Source organism: Peromyscus eremicus, chromosome 1, assembly GCF_949786415.1.
Source record: "Peromyscus eremicus chromosome 1, PerEre_H2_v1, whole genome shotgun sequence".
Classification (NCBI taxonomy): domain Eukaryota; kingdom Metazoa; phylum Chordata; class Mammalia; order Rodentia; family Cricetidae; genus Peromyscus; species Peromyscus eremicus.
The window spans coordinates 63,570,783-63,595,619 of NC_081416.1; the positions used below are offsets into that span (position 1 = coordinate 63,570,783).

General features: G+C 49.9%; 1 protein-coding gene across 18 annotated transcripts in view; it reads right to left on the reverse strand.

Moving 5' to 3' along the window:
• The window catches only part of Jakmip3 (Janus kinase and microtubule interacting protein 3), a 57,202-nt gene that overhangs the window by 8,353 nt on the left and 24,012 nt on the right, over window positions 1–24,837 (reverse strand). For 2 of the 18 annotated variants that reach the window (XM_059250310.1, XM_059250271.1), the window contains exons 3-15: window positions 15,681–15,896; window positions 14,225–14,338; window positions 13,138–13,284; window positions 12,393–12,524; window positions 10,680–10,715; window positions 9,961–10,020; window positions 8,648–8,776; window positions 7,172–7,300; window positions 6,233–6,316; window positions 4,927–4,989; window positions 3,042–3,140; window positions 1,762–1,860; window positions 1,621–1,680 (exon numbers count right to left, since the gene is read on the reverse strand). In XM_059250310.1, the coding sequence (XP_059106293.1) occupies window positions 1,621–1,680; window positions 1,762–1,860; window positions 3,042–3,140; window positions 4,927–4,989; window positions 6,233–6,316; window positions 7,172–7,300; window positions 8,648–8,776; window positions 9,961–10,020; window positions 10,680–10,715; window positions 12,393–12,524; window positions 13,138–13,284; window positions 14,225–14,338; window positions 15,681–15,896 (1,368 nt within the window). Of the gene's footprint in view, window positions 1–1,620; window positions 1,681–1,761; window positions 1,861–3,041; window positions 3,141–4,926; window positions 4,990–6,232; window positions 6,317–7,171; window positions 7,301–8,647; window positions 8,777–9,960; window positions 10,021–10,679; window positions 10,716–12,392; window positions 12,525–13,137; window positions 13,285–14,224; window positions 14,345–15,680; window positions 15,897–24,837 lie in introns of all 18 variants that reach the window. The other 16 variants (XM_059250386.1, XM_059250358.1, XM_059250376.1 and 13 more) reach the window with 14 other exon arrangements.

Below are 24,837 nucleotides of genomic sequence, written 5' to 3' on the forward strand. Positions count from 1 at the left end.
AATGAAGGGTGGGCTTCTGTCCTGGCCCCGCTGGTTTCTCTACTCTGCCCCTGGTACCTTGGCTCCTGGCGAACCTGAGGCAGGTAGGAAATGTGCATGTCTGGTGACGGCAGCCATGGCACTCATGTACTCTAACTATGAAGGTGACAGTCACTTGGTTCCTCACCAGCAGGGCCACTGAGTGCTTCCATACAGAACTCACAAGCTCAGGCTTCTCATAGTACATTATTGGATTGTGACAATTACAGTTAGAACTTGGCCCATTGGCAGGAACTGTCAGGGTCTCTACATGTCAGACCTGGCCAGGTTCCCTCCAATTGTCATCCTTCTCTGCCCTGGTGGTCTGTGACAGTGACCTCAGAGGCTATATGATGATCCTAGGACAATCGAGCTAGTGGTACTTTTAAGTGAGAAGCTACTGGGTTAAAGAAGAACCCGGACACAGAACTGGCTGGGTCCATCATCGTAACTGACATTAAATCATCTCTGCAAACCTCTGAGGCTTCAATTACTCTAGCTGTAAACCAGAAGTTAGAATCCATGACAGAACCTACACCTAAGGCTAGACCCCAGGGCACAATGCACCACAGCTATCCCTGCTGTTGAATGGGACTTCACCATTTTTGCTATAAAGGAACTATCAAGAGTGGTTAAGGGGTGGACGTGGCCATCAGGGAACTCCCTGGAGGTGCTTCTCCCTGCTCTGCTCCTCACTGCTTCCCAGGAAATGAAAAGATAAAGAGAAAGGCTCCTGTCAATGCCGGGGGTGGTGGGGGTCAACAAATATGTGATAATGCATGGAGAATAGATAGGTAAGTGGATGCAGGATGAATGAATGAAGGGAAGTACAGGGAGGTAGAGAAGGAGGACTGATGGAGGATGGATGAATGGAATGAAGATGGATAGATGATAAATGGATAGAAGGATGGATGGATGGGGATATATAAAAGGTGGATGGGCAGGGTATGGTGGACAGAAATGGTTGAAAGGATAGATTGATGGACAAGGAACTGTTGGGGAGATGACTACACAGGGTGGCTGGAGAGAAGACAGATGAGGGAGTGGAAGATGTATGTATGCATGTGTAGAGTGTGGACAGAGGATGACAGAGGATTGAAGGATGGATAGGAGGTGCAGTGGAGGCTTGCATTTACTCTGTTCACTTGATAATTAGTAGCCTTTTGAGAAGTTTGTTGCAGCAATTGGAACTTTTCTCCCAATGAGATTTGGAGATTACCTATGGACTCTGCTTCCACCTTCAAATCAAAGAACTGAGAACCCCAATGATCCTGGGTTGCCTATGAGCAACACTCCCTTGGACCAATACCCCATGCTCACAGAAAAGCTATGATCCAAAGAGGGTTCAGGCACTAAGGGACCGAGACCAGAAGTGACAAGAACCGGAGACTGGGCCCCAGGGGTATAGTCACAATGAGCCAAGATCAGACTTTTCCCAATGCAAGGGGCCATTTTAAGCAGGCGCTTCCCCTCAGGAAGGGTTTTTTTTTTTTCAGGGTAGCCTATGATGGGCCTGGGGTGAGCTTCAGGGGCCCCTGGACTGAGGGCTGGGCTGGGGTGGTCAGCGTGGAGAGGCATGCACAAGTCAGGAGAGCAACATACACTTACGGCGTTATCCCCCAGGATATCTAGCTTCTTCATCAGCTCCGTGACCAGGATGTCCTAGGAGGCAGACAGAGGGACAGGGTGACATGTGAGCGGCAGCTTGGTGGGCCATGCAAGGTGAAGGGAGGGGAGTCTTACCGTTACACCCTCGGCCTCACAATACACCTGCAGGGGGCTCTTCCCATCCACAAAAGGAGTATGGTGGAAGTTGATGGCGGGTGACTTCCTCTCCCTCTCCTGAGACAAACAGAAGGAGGCTGGGTGGGGCAGGAGCAGAGCTGTTCTCACCCTATCTCCTCCCTTCCAGGTGCTGAGCTGGTGCAAGGAGAACACTGACCAAGACCACCCACTGGGGAGTCAAGGTGATGTTTCCCAAACTTGGCTCTAGTGGAGAAACCTTTATGGACTGTCCAGAAGATTGTCCCTGTGTGCTTGCTGTCCCAGATGGTAGGATGCTGTCTCTATGGAGCCCTGGCCATGTGCCCTACTGGGACTCATCCCAGGGTTCACTCGCTCATTCATCCCTAAGTCCCAGGGGCTGTGAAGAGGCTTAGAGGATAGAGCTCAGGTAGAGTCATGCATGGGACTGGCAAAATGACCATGGATGGGGTTCATAGCCCTTACAAAGAGGATGCACACAGGAGCCCAGGACTCAAGGAGGACAGCCAGTCAGCTTCATAGCCCTCCAGTGCCCAGGGAGGTGGATGGGAGGACTCTGAGCAGGGGGTCCATCTGGACTCAGTGTCCAACAGGCTTTCTGGCCCCTGGACTGAGATGGAAGACTCAGGGCTGTGTGGGAATGTCCATTAAGGACACACTTGTGTAGTAACTTCCTCTAGTCTTAGTGAGCAACATTGCCCATCTGTCCTCATAGTGAAAGGTGGCACAGTGACATGACTCATCCCCTTGAACCCAGGAATCTTTTCCTCTCCTCCTCAGTAGGTCATAACAGAGGGCACAGGCCAGGGACAGCAGGGCCAAGTTGAAGGGCACCTGACTGCTGTATGGTACCTCTCCCCACCAAGAGGCTTCTCCAAACAAGAATGAATGTCTGCTGGGCTGCACCAGGGCCTGGGCACTGTCCCTGCCTCTGGTCATCTCAGTACAGCTGCAGCCACGGTGCTTTGCTGAGGTCACAGGTCTGGAAGCAGCCCTAGGTCTTAGTTTACTTTCCTTTCCTTTACAATGCTGGTTTCTTGCTTGCCACCCCTCATCCCTACCCCAAGTGACCGCACTCTACACATCTGCCCCACCCTCCTGGGCGGTATACAGTGGACCCCACCTGGTCTCTTTTCTTTCCCATATGGCCTTTGGGTTTTTATTCATCCCAAGAGCTGAGAGGTTTGAGAAGAGGATCCCAGCTCACGCCCTGTGGCCCCACCAGCTCGTGTGCCCCTCACCCCCATAGCCTACCCTACCTCAAGCTCCAGGATCCTGAATTCCAGCAGCTCATTCTGGTCCTTTGCATCCTGGACCTCGTGTTTTAGCCGGGCCTCCTCCGTCTCCATTTGTTTTATCTGAAGAATAGGAAGTGGGGGAGAGGAGTAGGCATCTGATTCTTTCAGAGAATGCATAGACCTGCTCTCTGGACAGCTGCTTGCTTCTGTGAGAACAGGGCACTTGCGCAGTACCACAGGGCTGCCCAGAGAACTGCTCCACACAGATGGAGAAGGCAGGAAGCTATTGAGGACAAGTTGTCCCCTGTGCCATTCCTGGAGCTCAGGTTGGTCCACGGCCCAGGGGAGGAATGGATGGGTGTGTGGTTGCCTGGCCACATTCTAGATTTGATGCGGATAATTCAGGTGTGTTTAGACAGCACTAGTGATGAGTGAACTTGATGTGGGGTACTGTCTTCCTGAGAGTGAACACACAAGGGCTGATATGGAGCTCAATGTTAAGTGGCAGGGCACATGCCTGGCATGCACAAGGCTCTGGGTTTGATCACTGTCATTACAAACAAAACCAAAGTCACAGGTACACCGTGTCTGCCATCCATGATTCACATCCTCAGCAGCTCCATGAAGACAGGATGTCCATTGTGGAGGAGGCAGCTATAGACATCTCTCCCAGCACTGAACTTGGAGACCCGTAAGCTTGTTCTAATATTCAGGAGGCCAGCAACGAGGACATCCTGTAAGTGAGCTGATTCAGTCTGCACTAGATCCTTCCACAGTGCTAGTTCTCATACTGAGCATTCGGCAGCTTTAAAGCACCTTCAGGCCCATGTTGCGACTCTGTGCTCATCAAATTCAGAGGAGAGCACAGGCGTAGGTGTGTGTGCACATATGTCCTCATACCTGTGTTTGATATGCACATGTAGATGTGGATGCCAGACGTCGACACAGAGCATCTTCTTCAACCTCTCTCCGCTTTGTTTTTTAAGACAGAGCTTTAAATTCAGAATACACTGATTCACCTGGCCAACGAGCCCCAGAGGCCCTCCCAGTGCTGAGAATATAGACATATGCCGTTCCACCCAGGTTTACATGATTGCTGGATCCGAACTCGGGTCCTCCTGCCTGCTCAGCAAGCTCTTTCCTGACAGTCATCTCTTCAGCTCCCTGAAGAGCACAGAATTTTAAATGGACCTGAGCACTTGGGTATGCCCACAGGTGTTTAAGTGTGGGTGTGCGTGAGTGTTAGTGTGTACCACAAGTGGAAGTCACACCTCTCCTGTCTAGGCCCACCTTGGGGAAGGTATGTTGGCACTAGGCAGCTGCTAAGGCTCTAATAATGGCTCTTATTACATGTTTTCTGACCTGTTCTAATTAGATAAAATATTACAGCCAATTAAGCCACAGCCAGGGAAATGGAGTTGACTTTTTTTTTTTAGTTAGCAGAGACGACTGAGAGAGCCCATAGCTGAAGGTAGGACCAGAAACAGCCCGACTGGAGTTGCACAGTCAGGAACTAAAGTCCAGCTTCACCTGGGGACTCTACTTTGAGGACATTCAGTCTCATGGTGGACATTGCTAGAAGTTCCCTGAGCCACATGGTTTCTGACCAGGATGGTTCCAGTGATTTCTCCAGCCGTCCTTACCCATCAGCACAACAGAATCACCACAATGGCTGCAGACACAGCTCCGTTGGACCTGAAAGCAGTCCTGGTTTCCTCTTCCAGGAAGTGGGCTGCCTTGGGCTGCTACACGGTGAACCACAGAAAGGCCTCGAACCACATGGTGAACCACAGAAAGGCCTCGAACTCGTGCCCAAGTCTACCACTAGCCCACGAAGTCGACCACATACTCCATGAGCGCAAAGGCATCTTGCCAGATGCATGCACACCTGGGAGGCGGGGCATACCTTTTCTACAAGCTCTTGATTCCTTCGATATAGCGCTTGCTTCTCCTCGATCCACTTCATATCCTTGAAAATGGAATTGAAATGCAGACATGAATACCCTGCAGGAGAATATCACAGAGCTACACGACACACACACACACACACACACACACACACACACACACACACACGCACACTTGCACACACAGAAATCCTATAAAAACACAAAACCAGAAACCATAATATACAATCAAAGGACCTGCAAGGTTAAAAAAAATTTTAAAGGAAAAAAAAAAAAAAAAGCCCAGACAAAGCTTTAAGACAAAACCTCTCCAATACCACTGAGTTTGTTTTGTGTTGACCATCAACTGCTGGGCATTCAGCCTACCCTTGAGAGTGGTCTGTAGACCCAGTGAGACTCTGTTGGAGAAAACTAATTTTTCTTTGCAAGTGCTTATCAACTGGAGATAGCTTCTGGGTTAGGGATGGGGGCTTAAGACATGTTGTTCGTATCCCTCTTCCCTGGTCATTTTTCTTTTCTTTTCTTTTCTTTTTAATACAAACAACAGAACAGCAACCACCTGGTACAAGACCCAGCTGTGATCACTGGGCCAGGGCCATGCCTTGGTCTGTGAAGGCTGTGCATGGTGTGGTTTGAACACCATCAGTTCAGGCTTACATGCATGGTGGCCAGGGAATGGAGGCAAGTGGGTTCTGTGTGTCAAGAAACAACAGGTTCAATCGCACTGAATTCTGGGACACTGATCATGGAGTGTTTTCCTCCCTGTCCAATTAGCAGTTAATACATTGAAAGCCACCTGGCATTGGGGTTGGACAGGACCAAGGAAGCATGGCCACCCATGGGATCAGAGATTCTGGAAGTGGTGTTCTGGTATGAGGAAGTGATAACAAACACCTTGAGCCATTTGATTCCAGGCGGATGATGGGTCCCCAGAAACCCAGGTCAGGAGTAGCTTTCGACTTTTGCATCTGATGTTTATGGTGAGGGAACATGGGACCTGAAGTTCTGCCCTGGCTCAGAGCAATGGTGGACAAGCCAAGGAAGATGCCTTGTTCCATGGGTAGGCAGATTCTCGCTTCACTCGCAGCTTGCTAGGACATCCCTCCTGAATATTAGAAACTGTGAAACATACTATACCTGCTCAGCTCTGCAGCATGCAGTGAATAATTCCTTTGTAGGTTTGTGCTCATCCCCCTCCATCCTTCTTGAACAGGAAACTTGGAAACCACTGAGGGCCACACCTCTCCCAGGACCTCCAAGTACAGAGAGAGGATACTAACCCCACAAGCAACCAGAGGAACTCACCTGCCCCTGTTCAGCCAGCGCCTTCTCCAGGTCCTCCACGCGTGTCTGTGCTCTCTGGATCTCTGCTTGCAGCTGCTCACGGGTCTGTAAGAAAGGAGGAAGAATACATCAAATTTTCTCTAACAGCCTGGACAGTCAGACAGACATACTTAGAGATGCAGGCTGCACAGCACTCTGCCTCAGTCCAGTTAATTGATAAGTAGTCATGCTGTGTTTCCAAAACCCTAAGTGGTAGAATTGCCTTTTGTCCTGTAGGGTAAATAGAGAGAGTGTGGCCAACCAGGACCCAGACCTCACAGCTGTCTGCTCAGGAGAGCCCTACCTCCCCAGGAAGCAGCCTGCCTCCCCACGTACTGCACCAGCCACATCTAAGGCAGCTGCCCCTGGAGAGAGTGAGGAGGATCCCCTTTTTCCTGTGTCCCTCCCTGAGACTTGGTGCCCTCACTGCCTCCAATAGCTGGCAGATAGCGCCTCCCCCACCCACCAGCCTTGCTGGTCAGGGTTACCTGGGTGCTGCTGACTGATGAAAAAGACAGGAGCTTTGCAGCCCCTGCCTACAAACCCTGACTCCCACACTGTTCTGAACCTCTCTCTCTCTGTGTGCCTTCAGAGGCTGCAAAGGTGACGTGCCATCTTACAGGATGAAGGCCCTGTGTACCCTGACGACAGCCATTAGCAGAGACAAGGATCCTCACCCACATCTACTCTGCCACCACCCATGCCATTTCCACCCCTAGCTCAAACTGATCCAACCTCAGGTTCCAGAACCCTGGCTTTTAATGGCTTCAGTGCTAACACCCAGGACCCAGGAACTGCAGGATAGAAGGAGCGTAGCTCAAAAGTTTAAGCAAGTGGAGTGTCCCTGTAGAGCCTTGGGGACAAGCGGGGAGGAGCTGAGTGGGAGCTGGAATGTCATCGCAGAGTAGAAGTCATTTAGACCTTAACTTCTCGCTCTGCATCCAGGGTCCCTCCGACTTGTTCCTGCAGCAAGGCATAGGCTCGCTGCAACGCCTGGTACTCCATGGTCAGCTGCCGGAACCTCAGCTCCGTCTCTTCCTTGGCCATACCCTAGAGAAGCGCATGGGCGCCACGCAGGCACCACACGTGCAAAGAGAGATGTAGCATTAACCTGGGCCCCACACAGCAGCACCCCCAAACAGCCAGACTCCACTCTTCCCAGTGAGGTAGAGTGAATAGTCATTCTAAGAAGCACGCCAGAGGGACTCTGAAGCCTGTGGGGAGGGGTACTACTTGGGACCCAGCGATGTACAGAGGGAGGTTTTCCTGGGAGGTGACCCTTGGCTCCTGGGATGGGTGGTTGAACTGGCCATGATGAAGCTAGGACAAGCCTCATTGGTTGGTAGCCAGTGACCAAGGGCTCAGTTGGAACTCCTATTTGCTCTGACCCAGAGGGCTCTTTAGGACAGATGAGGCTCCCCCACAGCTCTGCTGGCAGAAATGTGTCAGGAGAAGTACGCCGAGGTTTGCAAAAGGAATATAGGGTCCCAGGTAGTGCAGCTCCCCACAGGCCTGTGCCAAGGTCGTTCACCTCAGGCTCACCCCAGCAGAATCACCCCGGATATATGCTTCTAAGCTACACTGTCACCTGCTGCCACAGCTACAGAGCAGATGCAAGTGGGTCTGCTGTCACCTTGGAGTCCTGGTGTCCCTCAGTTTGGAGAGTAGGATGTATCTAGGAGTGACCGAGTCCATCTTCCCTCCCTGTCCCCACCTGTTCCCTAAGGCTGATGGTAATGGATGTGTTATGATAGCTTAGATTTCTAAGCAAGTCCAAAGCCTTTGGGCCACGCTCCAGCATCTACCAGGAAAGACCATGTCTAATAGCCTTGCCACTGGATCTGGTCAAGGTTGTGAACCACCACTTCCTGTCCACAGGGGCTGGCCAAGTGAGAGCAGTCCCTACAAGGACAAATCCTGATTTTCAGGCCTGGGAGCTGAGATGGTTGCTGGACTTGAGGTGGCCATCATTCTGGCAGGAGGGGTTTAGCCAGCCAGGATACTTGCTGTTTTTTTTCTGCACTAAAAGGTTCTGCTCAATGCATGGAGGCTCTGTTGTGCCTGAAATGGTGCTGGCCTCTTGCCTGGAGGTTAAGACCTTCCTGGGAAGCCTTTGAAAGGAGTGGAGGGCCCTATAAGGGGCTCAAGCTGCATGGAAGGAGGAAGCATGGCCAGACACTGGAGGCAAGGAGCAGCCCTCAGCAGCCACATACCCAAGCAACGTGAACGGCGTTCCTCACTGTGCAAACAGGAGGACTGCCAGGGGTAGGCCAGAAGATCCAAAGGGAACAGCGTTCACACGAAACCTCCGCCCTACCCCTTGCCCCACCTGACTCAGTGCCTCACCCACCCCCAAGGGCTGGCTAGTCAAAGAACTCTGTGGGAGACCCAAATTACCTCTTCCAGGTCATCTTCAGGGGTGCATGGGGTCTGGTCTGTCCTGTCAGTTTGGTAAGAAATGGAAGAGCCATCGGATTCCAGGGAAGCTTCTTCATCATATCCAAAGAAGGTCTCCACAACAACTGGCTTCTGACCCAAAGGCAATGTATTAGTGCAAACCCCGGCCAGGTGTGGCTGGCAGCCCTCGGCCTCCTTTGGCCTCCACTTCCTGTTGCCCAGGTGTGGGGTTACAGCTGAGTAGCTGTCCCCCCACTGGGCAGCTCTAATACAATTCACCCTCTTCTCTGTTTGCTGCTATCCTTCAAGAAGGGCTGGGGTTGGTCTCCCACGGGCCAAGATGGAGGCCTGGGCATTATTAACCAGCTTGGTTATCCTAGAGGAAGGATGTTGGAGGGTAGATGGGGAAGTGACCCATGGTCCCTGGACAAAAGGTTCCTGAACTTGACCTTCATGCCTGCTGAACTCATACAGGGTGGCCAGGGAATTCCACTGGGCTGGGCATTTACTCTGCAGCCACACGTCTCCTATCCTCCAGGCCTTTTGATTCTGACTTCCCTCCTCTTGAACACTGAGCCTAGAGTGGGGGATGTCTTGGTGGAACAGGTCCCAGGTATGTCCGATGCCCTGACTGTGGAACTCAGCTGGCTGCACACACCACTGGGTGCACACTGACTACCAACCTGGTGAACTTGCCAAACGTCAACTCAGGGAAACAGTCTCACTGCCCGTCTATGCGACTGTGAGTCCACCTGTCTACCCGCCAGTCAGAGCCCGAGGTTCTTCCTCACGTTTTACCCGAATAATCGGCATTTCTGACACCTTTGGGGTTTGAGCTGTAAAGACAGCCAGGGCCTCTTTATAACTGAGTCTCTCAGTGCTGCCTGTGGATGGGGAGAGGGATTGGGGAGAAGCTGGAGAGGGGAGTAGGGGGTTGATATGACCAAAATACAGTGTATGAAATTCTCAAATAATGAATGAATTCTAAAATTCTAAAAGTAGCCACGGCCACAAACAAAACAAAACACAAAAACCCTGGAACACACTTCCAAGGCCACTTGAACTTGATGCTCCCAACTGTGACCCTGCAACCCTCAGATAAACAGGGTCCTTCTCTCCAACTCAGGTTGGCCTGATCTCAGTTGAAAAAATTTTAAATGATAAACAGAGGACTTGCTTTGAGTCCTACATGGGTTATTTCAGAGTGATGCTTTTTAATAAAATTTTCTTTTCATGTGCAGAGGAAGAGCTTCACCCCTCCTGTACAGGTTTTAGAAGCTTGCCTCTTATGCCCAAGCCCTCCCTTCTTTTACCTTGGGGAGTTTCGCCATTTTCTTTCTTTGTTTCCGGTACCTCAACAGCTTATCACGCTCCTGCAAGAGGCAGTTGGAGGGGTCTGTTTAAGTAGCTGAACAGCTGTCTGGCAAAGTTCACCGGCCTAGGTTTGCTCTGAATCTTGTAGAAGGTGGCCTTGGGCATGAAGGCTTCTTACGGAGATCAGACACACACACACACACACACAGTAGCAACCCTCTGTCGGCCTGAGGCAAGCAAGCCCCCATGTAGGTGGGCCCCTGGGCTTGTGGAAAACTGGACCCTCACGGAGGACTGCTGGTCCAGGCCCCTTTGCTCCACAGTAAGGGGCCCTTGCTTATGGAGAAGTTGTTCCTGAGACACTGTACAGACCAGTGCCTGCTTCACTGTTGGGAAGTTACCCTGAGCCTTTGTGATTTCACTGTCGTGAGGGTGAGGAGGACCAGCCAGGATAGCCTTTCATGTTAGTTAGAGAAACCGGTAGGGGTGGCAAAGGTGGCCTCTTGGTTCTGGCCTTTAGGGAGTAAACAGAAAAATCACCAGAGCTGGTGCTGTGTCACCTGGGGCAGCTGTTCCTATATGACCCAAGAACTGGTTCCTAGTGCTTTGGTCAGGGAGTACTGCGATACGTCCCACTCAAGACTATAAAGGGCCTTGGGCACAGAATGGCTCCACGCAGCTACATGCAGCAAGCAAGGCAGTGCCAGTCAGTACTTACCAACACGCTCTTCACATAGCCTGCCGTCTCCAGGGTCTAGGGGAAGAAAAAGCCATGTGACGCAGTGGACAGGGCAGACCTTGCTCTACAGGGGCCCGAGAGAATGGCCCCCAGCATCCATGGACTCTAACCTCAGGGTTACATGGCTGGTAGAGGCCTAAGGGCCATGTACTCACTCCCCAGAAGGAGGTTTGGGCCTTAAGACTCCTTCCTCTCTTCTGAGGACTCCAGGAACCTTCCAGAATACTAGGAGTCTCTGTTCACAGTGGGCATCCTGTTACTCCCTCAGAGCAGGAGAAAGAGGCCTTTCAGAAACTGCCATGATACCTACCTGTAAGCAACCAGGATTTCAACCTTTTCTATTTCTCTCATCAATCATCATTGTTGTGACTGAATGAGAAAAGAACTCAGGTCCCCAGCAGGGCCACCAAAGTGAGACCTCAGTGAGGCCACCCGCAGTCTGGGGAGTCGGGGGAAGGATCGTCCTGTGTAGTTTCATGGGGACAGGTTTGGTCATTACAAGACAGGCCATCTATGCCACTATTCTGCTGCCGCCTTGCAGAGGACACAGAGTGACTAGAGGCAGCTCATTTTGAAATAGCCTCATCGTGGACTCAACCAGGGTTCCAGCAGGAGGCAGTAGGTACTCTTAAGATAGAGTGGAGAGTTCCACGAAGCACCACTTACAAACCCTTGTCAGCACACAAGGACAGAGAAATGGAACCACTAACATGGTAGCCCCCAAAGGTGTCCACAGCTCTATCCACCAAATCTGTGAATGGAACCTGATTTCCAAATAGGGTCTTTGAAGATGTAATTATGTAAAGATGCTGTGATGAGACCATGCTAGACTAGGATGGATCCCAAACACAGTAACAAGATTCCCACAAGAAACAGAAGAGGAGACTATTTGAACAGAAGAGGGGGAAGCCATGGTGGTATTAAGTGGAAAGATAGGGCCACAGCAGGGAACCCTGGAGTCCACAGGGCTGCTCAGGGGAACAAGTGGTCCCAGACAGAGTGTGTGTATGGAGTGTAGCCACCTACTCTTTGACTTTGGACTTGTGTCCTTGGCTTCCAAAACTTAGAGTAAATAGATGGCATGTTCTTAAGCCTTCTGGCTACAGGGGTTTTATCAACATTGGTGGGCCTTAGGCTCTGAGGTCCGCAGTGTTAGGAGACTCGGAGGCAGAGAGCTGTTTAAAGAAGGTCATTTTAAGTAGTGACTGTGATGGGGGAGGGCAGCTGAGGAGACACCACCAGTGCATCCCTGCTCTTCCTTCCCCTCATTTCTACCCTAGAGAGACGAGTCAGGGAGCACATCAGTAGAGAGTAGAGGGTGAGCAGCAGATAGGGGCGTGGGGTGTGGCAACAGAAGACATGTGGGTGCAGATAGAGGGCATGGAAGCAGAGGATATGCAGTGAGCAGGGTTACAGCTCCAGAGGGGCACACGGTATCAGGAGAATACAGCTTTCTCCAGTGCGTGCACAAGGTAGTAGAGGGACATGGCTCCAGGGGGCACAGGGCAGCAGTGGGTATGGCTTCAGAGGGCACAGGAAAGCATGGGGTATGCCTTCAGAGGGCACAGGAAAGCATGGGGTATGCCTTCAGAGGGCACAGGAAAGCATGGAGTATGCCTTCAGAGGGCACAGGAAAGCATGGGGTATGTCTTCAGAGGGCACAGGGCAGCAGGGGAGTGTAGCAATGCTCACCTTGGAAAGCTCATCAATGAGGTTCTGTTGCTCCACAATCTGGAGCTTTAGGAAGTCGATCTCTCTCTCATCTTGACTTTGATCAAGGTCATTTAAGGAGCTGGGTCTCCGGATGATTCCGGCTCTCTGCCTCTGAAACACCAAGCATAGTGGTAGAGTGACTGACCTGGAGTGTAAGAGCGGAGGACCTCCCTACCAGGCTGAGTGACAGATCAGGTTTCCTCAGTGTGGCCAAGGACTGTTCTGCTTAGGCTTGGAGCAGCCCGCGGCAGGGCACCGGGGAAACCAAGGCCTAAATCTTGGTCATACATCAGGCAGACCAGACAAACCACCTGAACGATCTGTGCTCTTCCTTCAGGTCAGGGTCTGAGGAGATGGGCTATTGGCTGGAAGGGCAAACGACATGCCTCCTGTGACATCCTATTGAGTCACTTAATCTAACTTGTCTCATGGTGTCTGGGACTTTCATGGCATGAAGGAACAGGCAGGCAGCGCTAACCACTCTGTAGTTTGGCTTAGTGGCAGGGGCAAGAGTGGAGTTTACCCTGACACCTGCCGGTGCTCCACAGCAGGCCTGGAAGTCCCATCCCTCCATACACAGGACCTGTTGCTACCTTGTGCCCAGGACTGTCGAGGCTCTAAGCAACTTGCCCGAGCCCCTGGTGTTCCAGGAGGACAGAGGAGAGGAGATGCTGCCTAGCTCTGCCCAGGCAGCTGTTTCTGTAGACCCCTAGCAGGTGCTTACCATTTCAATGTTCTCCTGCGTAACGAACTTCAGCTTGCTTTCTATGCGCCGCAGAGTGTGAGACAAGTCTTCGTTTTTCCGAGTGAGCCGCTTGTTTTTGTCCAGCAACGGCTTGTACTGACTTTCAGCTTCTCGCAAGCGCTTCAGCTGAAACAGTATTTATTACATCATGGGAGCCTCTACAGGACATAGAACTGACAGGTCTTTACACAAAGACAGCAAGCTGACCAGTTGGAGCTCTGTGTCTTGGGGTGTTAGGCGAGCATGTGGATATGTTGAGGAAGGATCCCCAACCCACAGACGCTCAAGTCCGTTGTATGAAGTGGCATTGTATTTGCATGGAGACTACCACATTCCCGGTGTGCTGTACATTGTAGGGTTGTTTATAATAATCTACTTACAGAGTAAATATAGGAGTTGATGGATAATATTGTTTAGGAAACAAAGCAGAGAAAGAAAGAGAGAGACAGAGAGACAGAAAGACAAAAGAGACAGAGAGACAGAGAGACTTACTGTGCAGGATGGATGAAATTTTTGAAAAATATTTTTGACCCATGGCTGGCTTCATAGACACATATGAAACCTATAGGTGTGGAGCCTGTCAATAAATAACCGTAGATGCAGAATATGTAGGTGAGGGAGTCTAAGATACAGAATCTATAGGTACAGGATCTGTAGATGTGAGGCCTACAGATTCAGACCCTGTAGGTGCAGAATTTATAGGTATGGAGTGCAAGGTGGAAAGTTTGGCTCAAGCTGCAGGGAGAGTCCCACTGCTTCCGCCCACTTCACACCCAGCTGAACCAGAGGTATCTCAAGAGATGTGTCTCAGCTCACCTGCAGATGGAGAGAAAGGGGAAGACCAGCAGGGTGGGGCCAGTGCTCTGCTCACCAGGAAGTAAGTGGGGGTGTGATATGGCCCACCACATTTTTGTTATGAAGTTTTCTTGTAGCATGACCAAGAAGCCTTGAGGAAAGGCTATCCCTTGACATCACCACTCCTCATTTTCATAAGGAATTCATGTACCGATACCTCCACCTCTCCCCAAACTGCAGTCCTAACCTATGGAGTACAAAGCCCACTCACCAGCTCATTCCTTTCTTCAGACAGCAAGGCGTTGCGGTCCTCTAGTTTACGGATGATGGCACTTAACTCCGCGATTTTAAGTTGGAAGCGCCTGGCATCCTTTTCATCCAACTGCTGTTCCTAAAACAAAAATCAACTGCAAATAACTGTTCCTAGATGCAAACCTTTGTAAACCCCAACCCAGCTGGAGACCAACACACTTCTGCATTGTGACTGCCTTTGCTTCCCCGTGGCTGCTGGCAGGACCCTCCTGGCAGAGGCACTTGGCCTGGAGCTCATGCGCTGCACACAGCAAGATGGGAAAGCAAAGATGTCTGCAATATGCAAATGTGGCGGGTGAGGGCGTGAAGTGCGGGAGCCTGATTGTGGGTGAGTATCAGCCCCATGCTTCCTCTCGGCCGCTGCCCAGCTGAGCCTTCCAGACGGGCCTGCCCTGCCAAGCAGCAAGTCATTCTCAAAGGATGAGCACAGGAAAAGACATTCCTTGTAGACTTTCTAAAGTAGTTTTCCCAAGAAGTGTGCTCCCTCAAATTGAGTTTCTAAAACTCACTTTTGGAACTACAGGAATGTTAAAAAAAAAAAAAAAAAACCAATGAGAACATTCTAATGCACGTCTGGAATCTAGAGTTATTGCAGTGGTCTGTAGAGACCCAGGGCATGCAGGGAGTTGGTTCGAACTCAAGTAAGCCATTTGTAATATGATCATAAATGAGATTCTCCCAAGTCAATGGCCCAAGGCTGGATCAGCTCAAACTTTTGTCCCTGAATCAAAGAAAAGGATGTCCAGGAAGGTCCTGGACATGGCTCAAATTCCTCATTCAACAGGTGCAGGAGAGGCTGGGGACCAAAGTCTTAGAGGGCTAGCACTGAGGGTCTCCCAGGGTACTGCAGACCACCACAGAGAATCTGAATGAGGAGAGGTGATGAAATGAATATGCTCACAGCTACACAGTTGCTGGCTGCCCCACAAGGTCGCTAGCAGCCTGAGAAGGAGCAGAAAGTGTCATGGTCACATGAAAAGCAGGTGGGCAGTGACTGGTAATGCCAGTGCTAGCAACAACCACAAGAGGGCCCAAGCCAGAGACATGGGTGAAGGAGAGGTGGAGCCCGTGCACAGGGAGATGGAAGGGAAGGGAAGCAATTCATGCTTGGAGTGGGCTCTCCCCACCAACCAAGGGTAGGACATGATCGGCAAGTGACCTTTAGCAACCTGGGGCCCAGGAGGCGACGAGATCAGTGCTTCTACTGGGCTGATGAGGGAGGGAGACAGTGTATCAGCCCTCCTAGTCAGAGCCAGGTAAGTAGGGGCTGGTAAGTACAGTGTCTGGGGCAGGAGGGTCTGGCTGGATCCAGGTTCTGGACCCCCCCATGGAGCTGCTGCATTGGGGCATACAGCTCCATGGCACTATGTGTCTACAACTCGGGGCTGGTTGAGACGAGACCTGGGGTTGCTTACAGGGCTTCCTGAGTGGTCTGAGGCGTCTCCTGCACCGCTTGCATAAGGAAGTTCCCGTCTGGGGCTGCCTGGGTGCCGCTCAGCCTCTTTGGCCTGGGAAAGCTGCTCATCTAGAGCCTCTTTCTGGAGCTGCAGTCTCTGGGCATGCCCGGCTTGAACCCCTAACTCTCTTTCCAGCACGAAGACTGCTCTGTCTTTAAATCTTATCTCCTCCATCTACAAGGAGAACAGAACACAATCACACGCGCGGGCAGGGTACAGATCTGCAGTTACTATAGAAACAGGCAGAGTGGCAATAGGAGAGAAAGTCCCTGTGATGGCGGCCTCACCAGCGAGTGTCTTGGGCTCTGGGATCGGAAGCAAAAGCAGATATTCTGGATGAGAGCTGGGCACCCATGCTATCCAATACCCCAGCCCTGGGCCACCCAAATCCAACTGGCTCACCCTGGGCTGGTCCCTTCTAGAGGCCCCAGGCAACATGTGTCTGCCAGTCAGAGTGGCCCATCAAGAAACCCCCATCCCTTGCTGTGCATGTCCATGGCAATGGGCATCACTGGGCAGGGTTGAAAGCCCTGCAGTTCTTGCCTCCGGCAGTATAATGGGCAAAGCAAAGACTCACCCTGACATATCCACTCCTGCCACTAAGGGCATGGTGGACAAGATTCTTCTTTGGAATAGGTAAGAGGTGGAGCTGGCTCTGAAGTACAGCCAAAAGCTGAACACTGCACAGCCATGCATCTCCAGGTCACATAGACTCCCTGTGAATCTTGTTGAAGGCTAAGGCTTTCAGGGTAGGGTAGGGGCAGTTGGCCAAGCAGGCTCCAGAAGGCAACACCCACCATATCTAACCTGCCACAGCCCCTGACACTGCTGGGCTAGTGGCGGCCCTCCCACCTTCCCCAAAGGGCAGTGTGCTTTGTGCTCAACCTAGTTATGGCAGCAAGAAGCCCTTTTGGACGTGGATGCTACCTGTATCCTGGGCCTCTTATTGGGGTTGCCCAAGCAGGTGCGTGCTCTGCCTGAGGCTGACCCTACATGGGGAGGGGAAGGAGAGACCTGGGTGCTGTAAGTATCACAACCAGCACTAGGTTTGGAACAGGACAGCACTGAGGGGAGAGACTCAATTCAAAACAGATTTCCAAAGACGACTTCTTTGCTTGCTGGCTAAGGTTTAAAAACACCCATAAGCCAGTCTTTGCTGACGTTAGCTGGAAACACAGACAGATGTATAATTAACCTAGGCTACAAATTCCAGGCAAGCCATGGGCAGAACAAGATAAAAGAAACCCTTACTGGCTCAATTGCTGTTCAGTGGTGCACACCATGGTGTTGAAAGGGCAACATGGTCATTCAGGGAGGCGGAACAGCTAGGTCGATAAAAAATAAAACCTTATGAAAGCAGCTAGGTTCTGAGGCTAGGTTCTCATCCAGCCGTTCATTAATAGTCTCCTCTGGGGAGCTGAACAGGAGAGTCCCTGTGCAAGCAGGAGATGGCTGCCTGAGCATCTGGTTTGAGTGAAGGCAGCCCTGTCTTTGAGGTCAATAGGTACAGGACGCTCATGTAGAGATTGGTGACCGTGTCTCCCAAGTCTATGGTTTTCTAACTCAGTGGTGTTTGTCTGTTTGTTTGTTGTCTTTTCAAGACAGGGTTTCTCTATGTAACAGCCCTGGCTGTCCTGGAACTTGCTTTGTAAACCAGGCGGGCCTCGAACTCACACCCGCCTCTGCCTTCCACATGGTGGGATTAAAGGCACGTGCCACCACACCCAGCACTCACTCAGTGTTTTAAGCTGAACCTGTCTGAACCTTTTGTCTCCTAATCATGCTGGGATTTATCTACAAGCCTTCATGGGAAGAGAGCGAGTATCTGCAGTATGCCAGGCCCCGCCCAGGTTAGGGTACTCTGCTTAGCAGAATGGCCCCTCACTCATGGCAGACACTACTGTATGTACTGAACCACAAAGAGTAAGATGGCCCAGGTCACCATAGCAAACAGCACAGGGTTCCTGCCCACATGTGTACTGGTGCCCATAAATGTCACCCCCTTTCTGTGAGGGGGTGCTAACCAAGTATGACTTGTGTCATTACAGGGTGGAGGCTGGGGGTCCTAGGCCGATGCTGCCCCTCCCTCCACCCCTCCCTTCTTCCCTCTCTCCCCTTCTCCCATGTAGCTTTTGAGTCCACAGGGCAGACTACCTTCTTTTGGGTCCACACCCATCCCCACATCTGGCAAGTAACCTTCCTGTGAGTCTGGACTGAGGGGTCTCTAGAGCATGTCCCCACCACTAAACCTGGGAAGCCCCACTAAATCTGGAGGAACAGGTCATCTAAGCTACTGTCTCTCCTAGATGACTGTGACAGCTTCCTGATACCACATGCTGGCACATGTTCCCTCCTGTACCCATCCGCTCTGCACCAGAACCAGCATGGACAAATGAAACCGTGTGTCCTTGCTGCTGTGATGGGAATACCCTTTCCAGGTGGAGATTTAGAATCATGCTGGAGCCTGCTGGTTACCACCAGGGTTCCTCCTGCTCTTTGCCACTCCCTTACTGCTGCCTCTAATTCTCAGTTATAGACCTTGTTTGGAAACCACAGAGGGGTTCCGGGGACTCTGAGTTTCCAGGAAGGGGTGTTTAGGAGGATGCTTGTCCAGGACTTACAATACCTCATATCCTGACTCAAAGAGCATGCTCATTACAACGTTTCCCTACAGGTGGCCTGAACTCTGCATCAAAACTTCTTGGGGCCCTGTCAACCCCATCAACAGGCAGAGACACACTCTCAGGCACAGAGGTAGAGCTTAGGGGCACCTCCCCTGTCACAGCTGATAGTAGACGTGATCTATCCCCATCCTGCCGTACTGAGAATCATTCATCCATTTATACCCCAAATGGCCACCAGGCATGTCTGCCACTCAGGGCACACTTCTCACCATGGTGGGCCCCCCACAGCTGTTCCTAGGACAGGCACCTGCTACCCAGTGCTTCTCACTGACGACAGAGGGCGCTCACACCACTTGGCTTCTTCCAGGGGCTCTCCAGGTTCTGCAGATGACCCCAAACAGATAAACATGCCTTCTGCACCAGCGAATGCTGCTGTTCAGCAGGGTATGTGAGAGGTAAAGAAGGACACAGTACTTTGTAGTGGGACTCATTTCCCTAAAAGCTGGTCCTGGAAAGGGTTAGTCAAGTGGTAAGAGTAGGGAAGAGTCCTCGAGGGGTGGGGGTGAAAAGAGAGATGGGAAAGAAAATGCTGACCAGATGGAAAGCATGGAGGCGGCCCAGGTGCAGCCTAGACAGCAGAGGGTACGGAGGGACTAACTGAGTTGGAGCTGGAGATATCAGAGTAACAGCTACTCCAGCCTCCAGTCATCCTCAGAGGCAGTCTGAGTGTTGTTATGGAGAGGGCAAACAAGACATTCTAGGCTTTGCACATTCCCCACCCTCAGTGTTCGGAAACACAGGAGGATTTGTGGCATGGCTACTGTGAACTTGAACTGCAGACAGAATGCTCAGGTATCCACAATCTTGTGGCAGTCTGTCAACAGAATGACAATGGTGGATTGTCACTGGAATCTTCTAGAAAAATCCTTTGAAATGCTAGTTCCAGACATGAAGGGGAAGTTGGCCCTGCTCTTAGCCTTGTGTAGTCAGCAACTCTGTGTGCTGAACAAGCGCACAGTGCAGGAGTGGGAGGCTGGAGACAGGAAGGCATATGGGAGCCTTGGCCCAGACTTTCCCTGGGGGTCTCCTCCCCAGGAACAGCTAACCTTGGTGAGTGGGGTGGGCATTTGGCCAGACACTGAAAAGGCTGCTGCAGAATCCACACAACGCACTATAAGCAAGAACTTCAGGGTAATGAGGGTGAAACAGATCTGCTCTAAAACCCAGCCAGACCCAGAAGGAAACTCATTCTGCAGAGCTATAACAATACTTCCCCCACAGTGTCAGGGATGTGCCACAATGGCAACACTTGTTGGAAAACTTGGAAAAGTAACAACCACAGAGGTAAACCAGATGTAAAAGCAGACCTGGAGATGAATGTAATATTGGAGTTTGGTGCAGAACAGAACCTAAAAAAAATAATTGTGATCAACACACTGAAAATAATCAATAGGGTTAGGACCTTAAAATGTTTTTCTTGGGGCTGGTGAGGTTGCTTAGTGGTTAAGAACACTGACTGCTCTTCCAGAGGACCTGGGTTCAATTCCTAGCACTTACATGGCAACTCACAACTGTCTTCAACTTCAGTTCCAGGGGATGTGGCATCCTCACACATATATACAGGCAAAATACCAATGCACATAAGATAAAAATAAAGTTTCTAAAAAAATGTTTTTCTTGCCAGGTGTGAGGGCACACATTGGTAATTCTATTAGTTGGAAAGTAGAACAATTAGAAGTTCAAAGTCATCCTCAACTGCATAACAAGGCTATGGGGAGCCTGGACAATGTGAGACCCTGTCTCAAAAAAGGGGGAGGGTCTAGAGAGATGGTTTGTGGGTAAGAAGATGTGTTGCAGATGCATGAGAACCTGTATTTTGATCCCAATACCTGCAACCTCAGTGTTGTGTGGAGAACAGACAGGATTGTTGGGGCTTGCTGGCCTTCTCCAGGGTCAGTGAGAGACCATGTCTCAAGGAAACAGTGTGGAATGTAGTACAACTAGGTACCTGACATCCATCCTCCTGTTGCCTCTGTATTCATTCAAGGGCACATGCACCCATGCACACGTGTGTACATGCAGCACACACAGTACACACATGCAGCACACACAGTACAAACATGCACACACAAATACAAATTTAAGTCACATACAAGTATTTTCTCATAGAGATGGAAAATGGTTAGAATGCAATTCAGTTGAGAATTATAATCTATGAAAACATTCAATATCTAAATTAGGAATTTTATTAGCATAACTGGATGCAATAGAATCATAAACCCAGAATAAAAATCCTAGAAAATATCCAGGAGGTAAAAAGGGAAAAGAAATACAAAAAGAATTTCTTGAGAAGGAGTGAGGTGGGGGTGGCGGGTTGGAGAGATGACTCAGTGGTAAAGAGCACTGGCTGCTCTTGCAGAGGACTCAGGTTCAATTCCCAGCACCCACATGGCAGCCTCCCACCTGTCTGTAACTCCAGTTCTAGGGCTTCTGACACCTTCACACAGACGTACATGCAGGCAAAACACCAATGAACATAAAATAAAAATAAATTACATAAAGAAAGGAAGGAGCAGGTATAATTAAGATGTCTAATACACATGTGAGTGGACAGAGAGGAAGGGAGAAGAAATATTTGCCTATGTAATGGTCATGAATTTCTCAAACCCACTGAGAGACATCATTTCAGATTTAAGAAGTTCTATTGGCCTGGATAGTGGAGCAGGGATAGGGGAGGAAGGGAAGGAGAGAGGGAGGGAGGGAAGGAGAGAGAGAGAGAGGGAGGAAGGGAGGGAGGAAGGGAGGGGAAAGAAGGCATGGGGGGGGGAGGAAAACTCATGTCATGACAGACTCCTCAGACATTAAAAGTACAATCAGAGAACATTAAGAGCAATTTTTATAGCAGTACATTTAAAGGTTTATATAAATTGAACACATGCCTTTAGAAATACATTTTTACTCAACTTGACACAAGAAGTAGAAAATATGAAAAGGTTTCTATTTATTAAATAAATTGTATTCATAATTTGAAAATATTCCACAAAGAAAATTCTAGTCCCATTGATCTTCACTAGTGAATTTGTCCAAACACTGGAAGAAGAAATATACTACTACTACTACTACTACTACTACTACTACTAAAAGAAACTCAAAGCAGAGATGGATGGTGGTGCACCCCTGTAATTCCAGCACTTAGGAGGCTATGCACTCTTACAGTTCAAGGCCAGCCTGGGCTACAGAGCCAGATTCTGCCCACCCCTTCAAAAGCTCATAAGGAGAATAGAAAAAAGGAGATGTTTCTAAAAATTGTTTTATAATGCCAGCCAAATTTAGATTGCACAACTTGGCAAGAATCCTATAATAAAGTGGGAGGAAATCCTCAATGCAGTGATGAAAAACAAAACAATGTATCATGGCCAAGTAAGATTTAAGAATGTCATGTTGAGTTTGCATTTACAAAGCAATGAATGCAATTTCTCCCCTCAATGAGAGAAGCAAAAAGCCCATACCGTCATCTGAGTTTATGCAGAGCAAGCACTTGATGAGGTTCCACAGCCACTCATGGTAAGTCTCGGGGAGTTTCCTACTCTCATCAAGGGCTTAACTAACCCCCCTGCAGCTGATAGCATTCAGGCTGATAGCTGATAGCTGATGCAGGCTGGTGCCTTTACCCTGAGATTAGGGAGAGGATGGAGTCAGAAATAATCTGCAAAATTGTACTTGTGATCTGAACCAGTGCACTAAGACAGGAATAGACATCAGAGGTATGAGAGTGGAAAGGATCAAGCTGTCTTTATCCATGGTAATATGAATACATGCATAAAAATCATGGGGTTTCTTTGGTAGTGAGGGTTAAACCCAGGGCCTTGCACATACAGGTAAATGTCCTGCCACCTAGATATAACCTTGACCCTCTCTCACTCTTCATTTTGAGTCAGGCTCTCACTAACTTGTCCAGGCAGGACTTAAAGTCACAACCTTCCTCTCTCAGTTTCCAGAGTAGCTGGAATGATAGGCCTGTGCCATTAGGCCTGGCTCTGCATCGCAAATCCAAAGCTAATCTACACACAGGCTATCAGAATTACCAAGTGAAGACTGCCCGGTTCAAAATCAGTTAAACTGCCAATGATATTTCTATGCATCAGCAGCAAAAATTAGAAAAGAGATTTTTAAATGTAAAAAACCAACGCCAAGTCAAATAATAACAAATATTAAACACAAAGAAACCCAGCAAAAGAAGGCCAGACCTAGAGAGAGCTACATGAAATGAGGCTGAGAGAAATCAGAGAAAAAGCAGGACAGCAGACTCCACCTCTTCCTAAAGGCAAGGAGAAATGCTTTTCTGTGGAAGCTGATGCACTGATTGCTCTAAATGGTACAGGGACATGAAGATGATATCATAGGAGATAAAGAGCAAAGCTGGAGAATTTACACTTGGTGAGATGCCAAGACTTGCTTCACGGTGACAGGATTAAGATACTGTGAAGACTGCTGCCGGGCGGTGGTGGCGCACGCCTTTAATCCCAGCACTCGGGAGGCAGAGCCAGGCGGATCTCTGTGAGTTCGAGGCCAGCCTGGACTACCAAGTGAGTCCCAGGAAAGGCGCAAAGCTACACAGAGAAACCCTGTCTCGAAAAACCAAAAAAAAAAAAAAAAGATACTGTGAAGACACAGGGTAGAAAAGCAGACAGATTTCCATAGGGTCAAAAACAACCCACAGTGCAAGGACACGTGACGTGATATGAGCTAGAATGAGACTACCGTTAACGGGAGGAAGCAGACTTCCCAGAATTAGTTCCACAATGGCAGACGTTCACAGAGCAAGCAAGAAACCACTTCATACCATTTACAAGAGCAGATATCACATGGACCACAGAGTGAAACAGTATCCTGTCTGGTGACAGCACAGGCATGTTTGCATGAAGGGTTTTTTAAGCAGGACACAAACTGCACATTACAAGAATGGACAGATTGCACCTCCATGATATCAGGAGCCACGTTCATCCAGAGATGCTGCTGGGGAGTCTGGGGCAGCCACATTGAGAAGACTGCTGTGCTAGCCAGAATATAGAGAGAAGTTATGGAAATCAAGCAGGAAAAACATTCTCCAGATTAAAAGAGCCAATGTGTGTGAACAGGTGCTTTACAAAAGACAGTGTGTCAATGGCACAAGGGTGGGGAGGTTGTTCTCTCTACTGTGACAGAGCTGCAGTGCTGGCTGTGGTCTCAATGTGGAATGAAGGGGGCCCTGCCCCCCCCAGGGCAGGGAGGAAGTGGGTTCACCTGCTCTGGTCAACTGAGTGCTCTGAGGTTGGCACTGGCTCGTCCTATGGCCCAGCACTTCCCTTGGCCACACAGATAGCAGGAGCAGCCAGTACATGAGGCCACCCAAGGACATGAACGGGATATTTGCAACAGCCCAAACCTGAAACAGCATGAACTCCTTTAGAGAAGAATGGATAACACACTGCCGGGTTGCCAGGGAACATACTGGTGTGGTTTCCACAAAGTTGGGAGAAGCAAGAACAGTATGTGGGAAGGACATCTCTGGGAAGCGTTTGCAGGTACTAGGTCTCTTAATTCAATGATGGCTACACCCAGCTGCAAGCTGCAGCCCCTGCACTGTCCTCTGCACTTGTGCCTTTCCTGCATAGCAGTTATCCCGCAGTCTAAGCAAGATGGGTGGAAAAGCAAGTGTGGGTGTCCAGCGTTCAACTCCAGCTATGTCTGGGTACAGTCTGTCTGTGCACTGACATTTTCAAAGGCTCTTGATTTGCCTAAGCATATTCCAAATAAGCATCTTCGGTGGACATCTGTGGCCAAGACCTCGCCCCCCGGGATCTTGCCTCATCTTGCACAGCAGTGGCCACTGGGACATGTTCCCCAGAAGTTAGACAAATCAGCTGTGAGATTGGCAGATGGGCTGGGGCGGCTTAAATTGATTTTGTGGACTTTTGGCAAAACCTGAAGCATTGCTGGAGAGTGCTCAGGGACTAGGGAAAGCTACTGTCGCATCTGGTGGCATTGTTTTCAAAAGAACTAGTGACTCTGTCTGCTCCATCTGAGAAGAGGGCCTCCATGCCTTTCTGACCACCTCCCTGAGACACATGTCCTCGGTGAAACAAAATCATGGAAACTCAAGGCCAGGCCCAACCCTCCACCAGGCGCTTGGCGCTTTGGGGATTGGCCTCACTTTTATAGCTTTCTTTATAGGGTTTTCATTAGTGCTGTATATTAGCACATCACATTAGCTAACTGCTCTAATAGCTGGGCAGGAGGGGCTAATACTGTAAGCCACAGACTTTTATGAGGGAGAGGAAATTGCTTTTTGTCTGTAATTCCTCTATTTTATAGAGTTTTGAATAATAGTCCGAGGTTGTATTTTATAAAATACACTCTGTGGGCAACTGCTGTGTGCTTGCACAGCAGAACCCTCCCGGACTCAATGGCAACCCTGCACAAATGCTCCAGTGTTCAGCACAGTCCTGCCC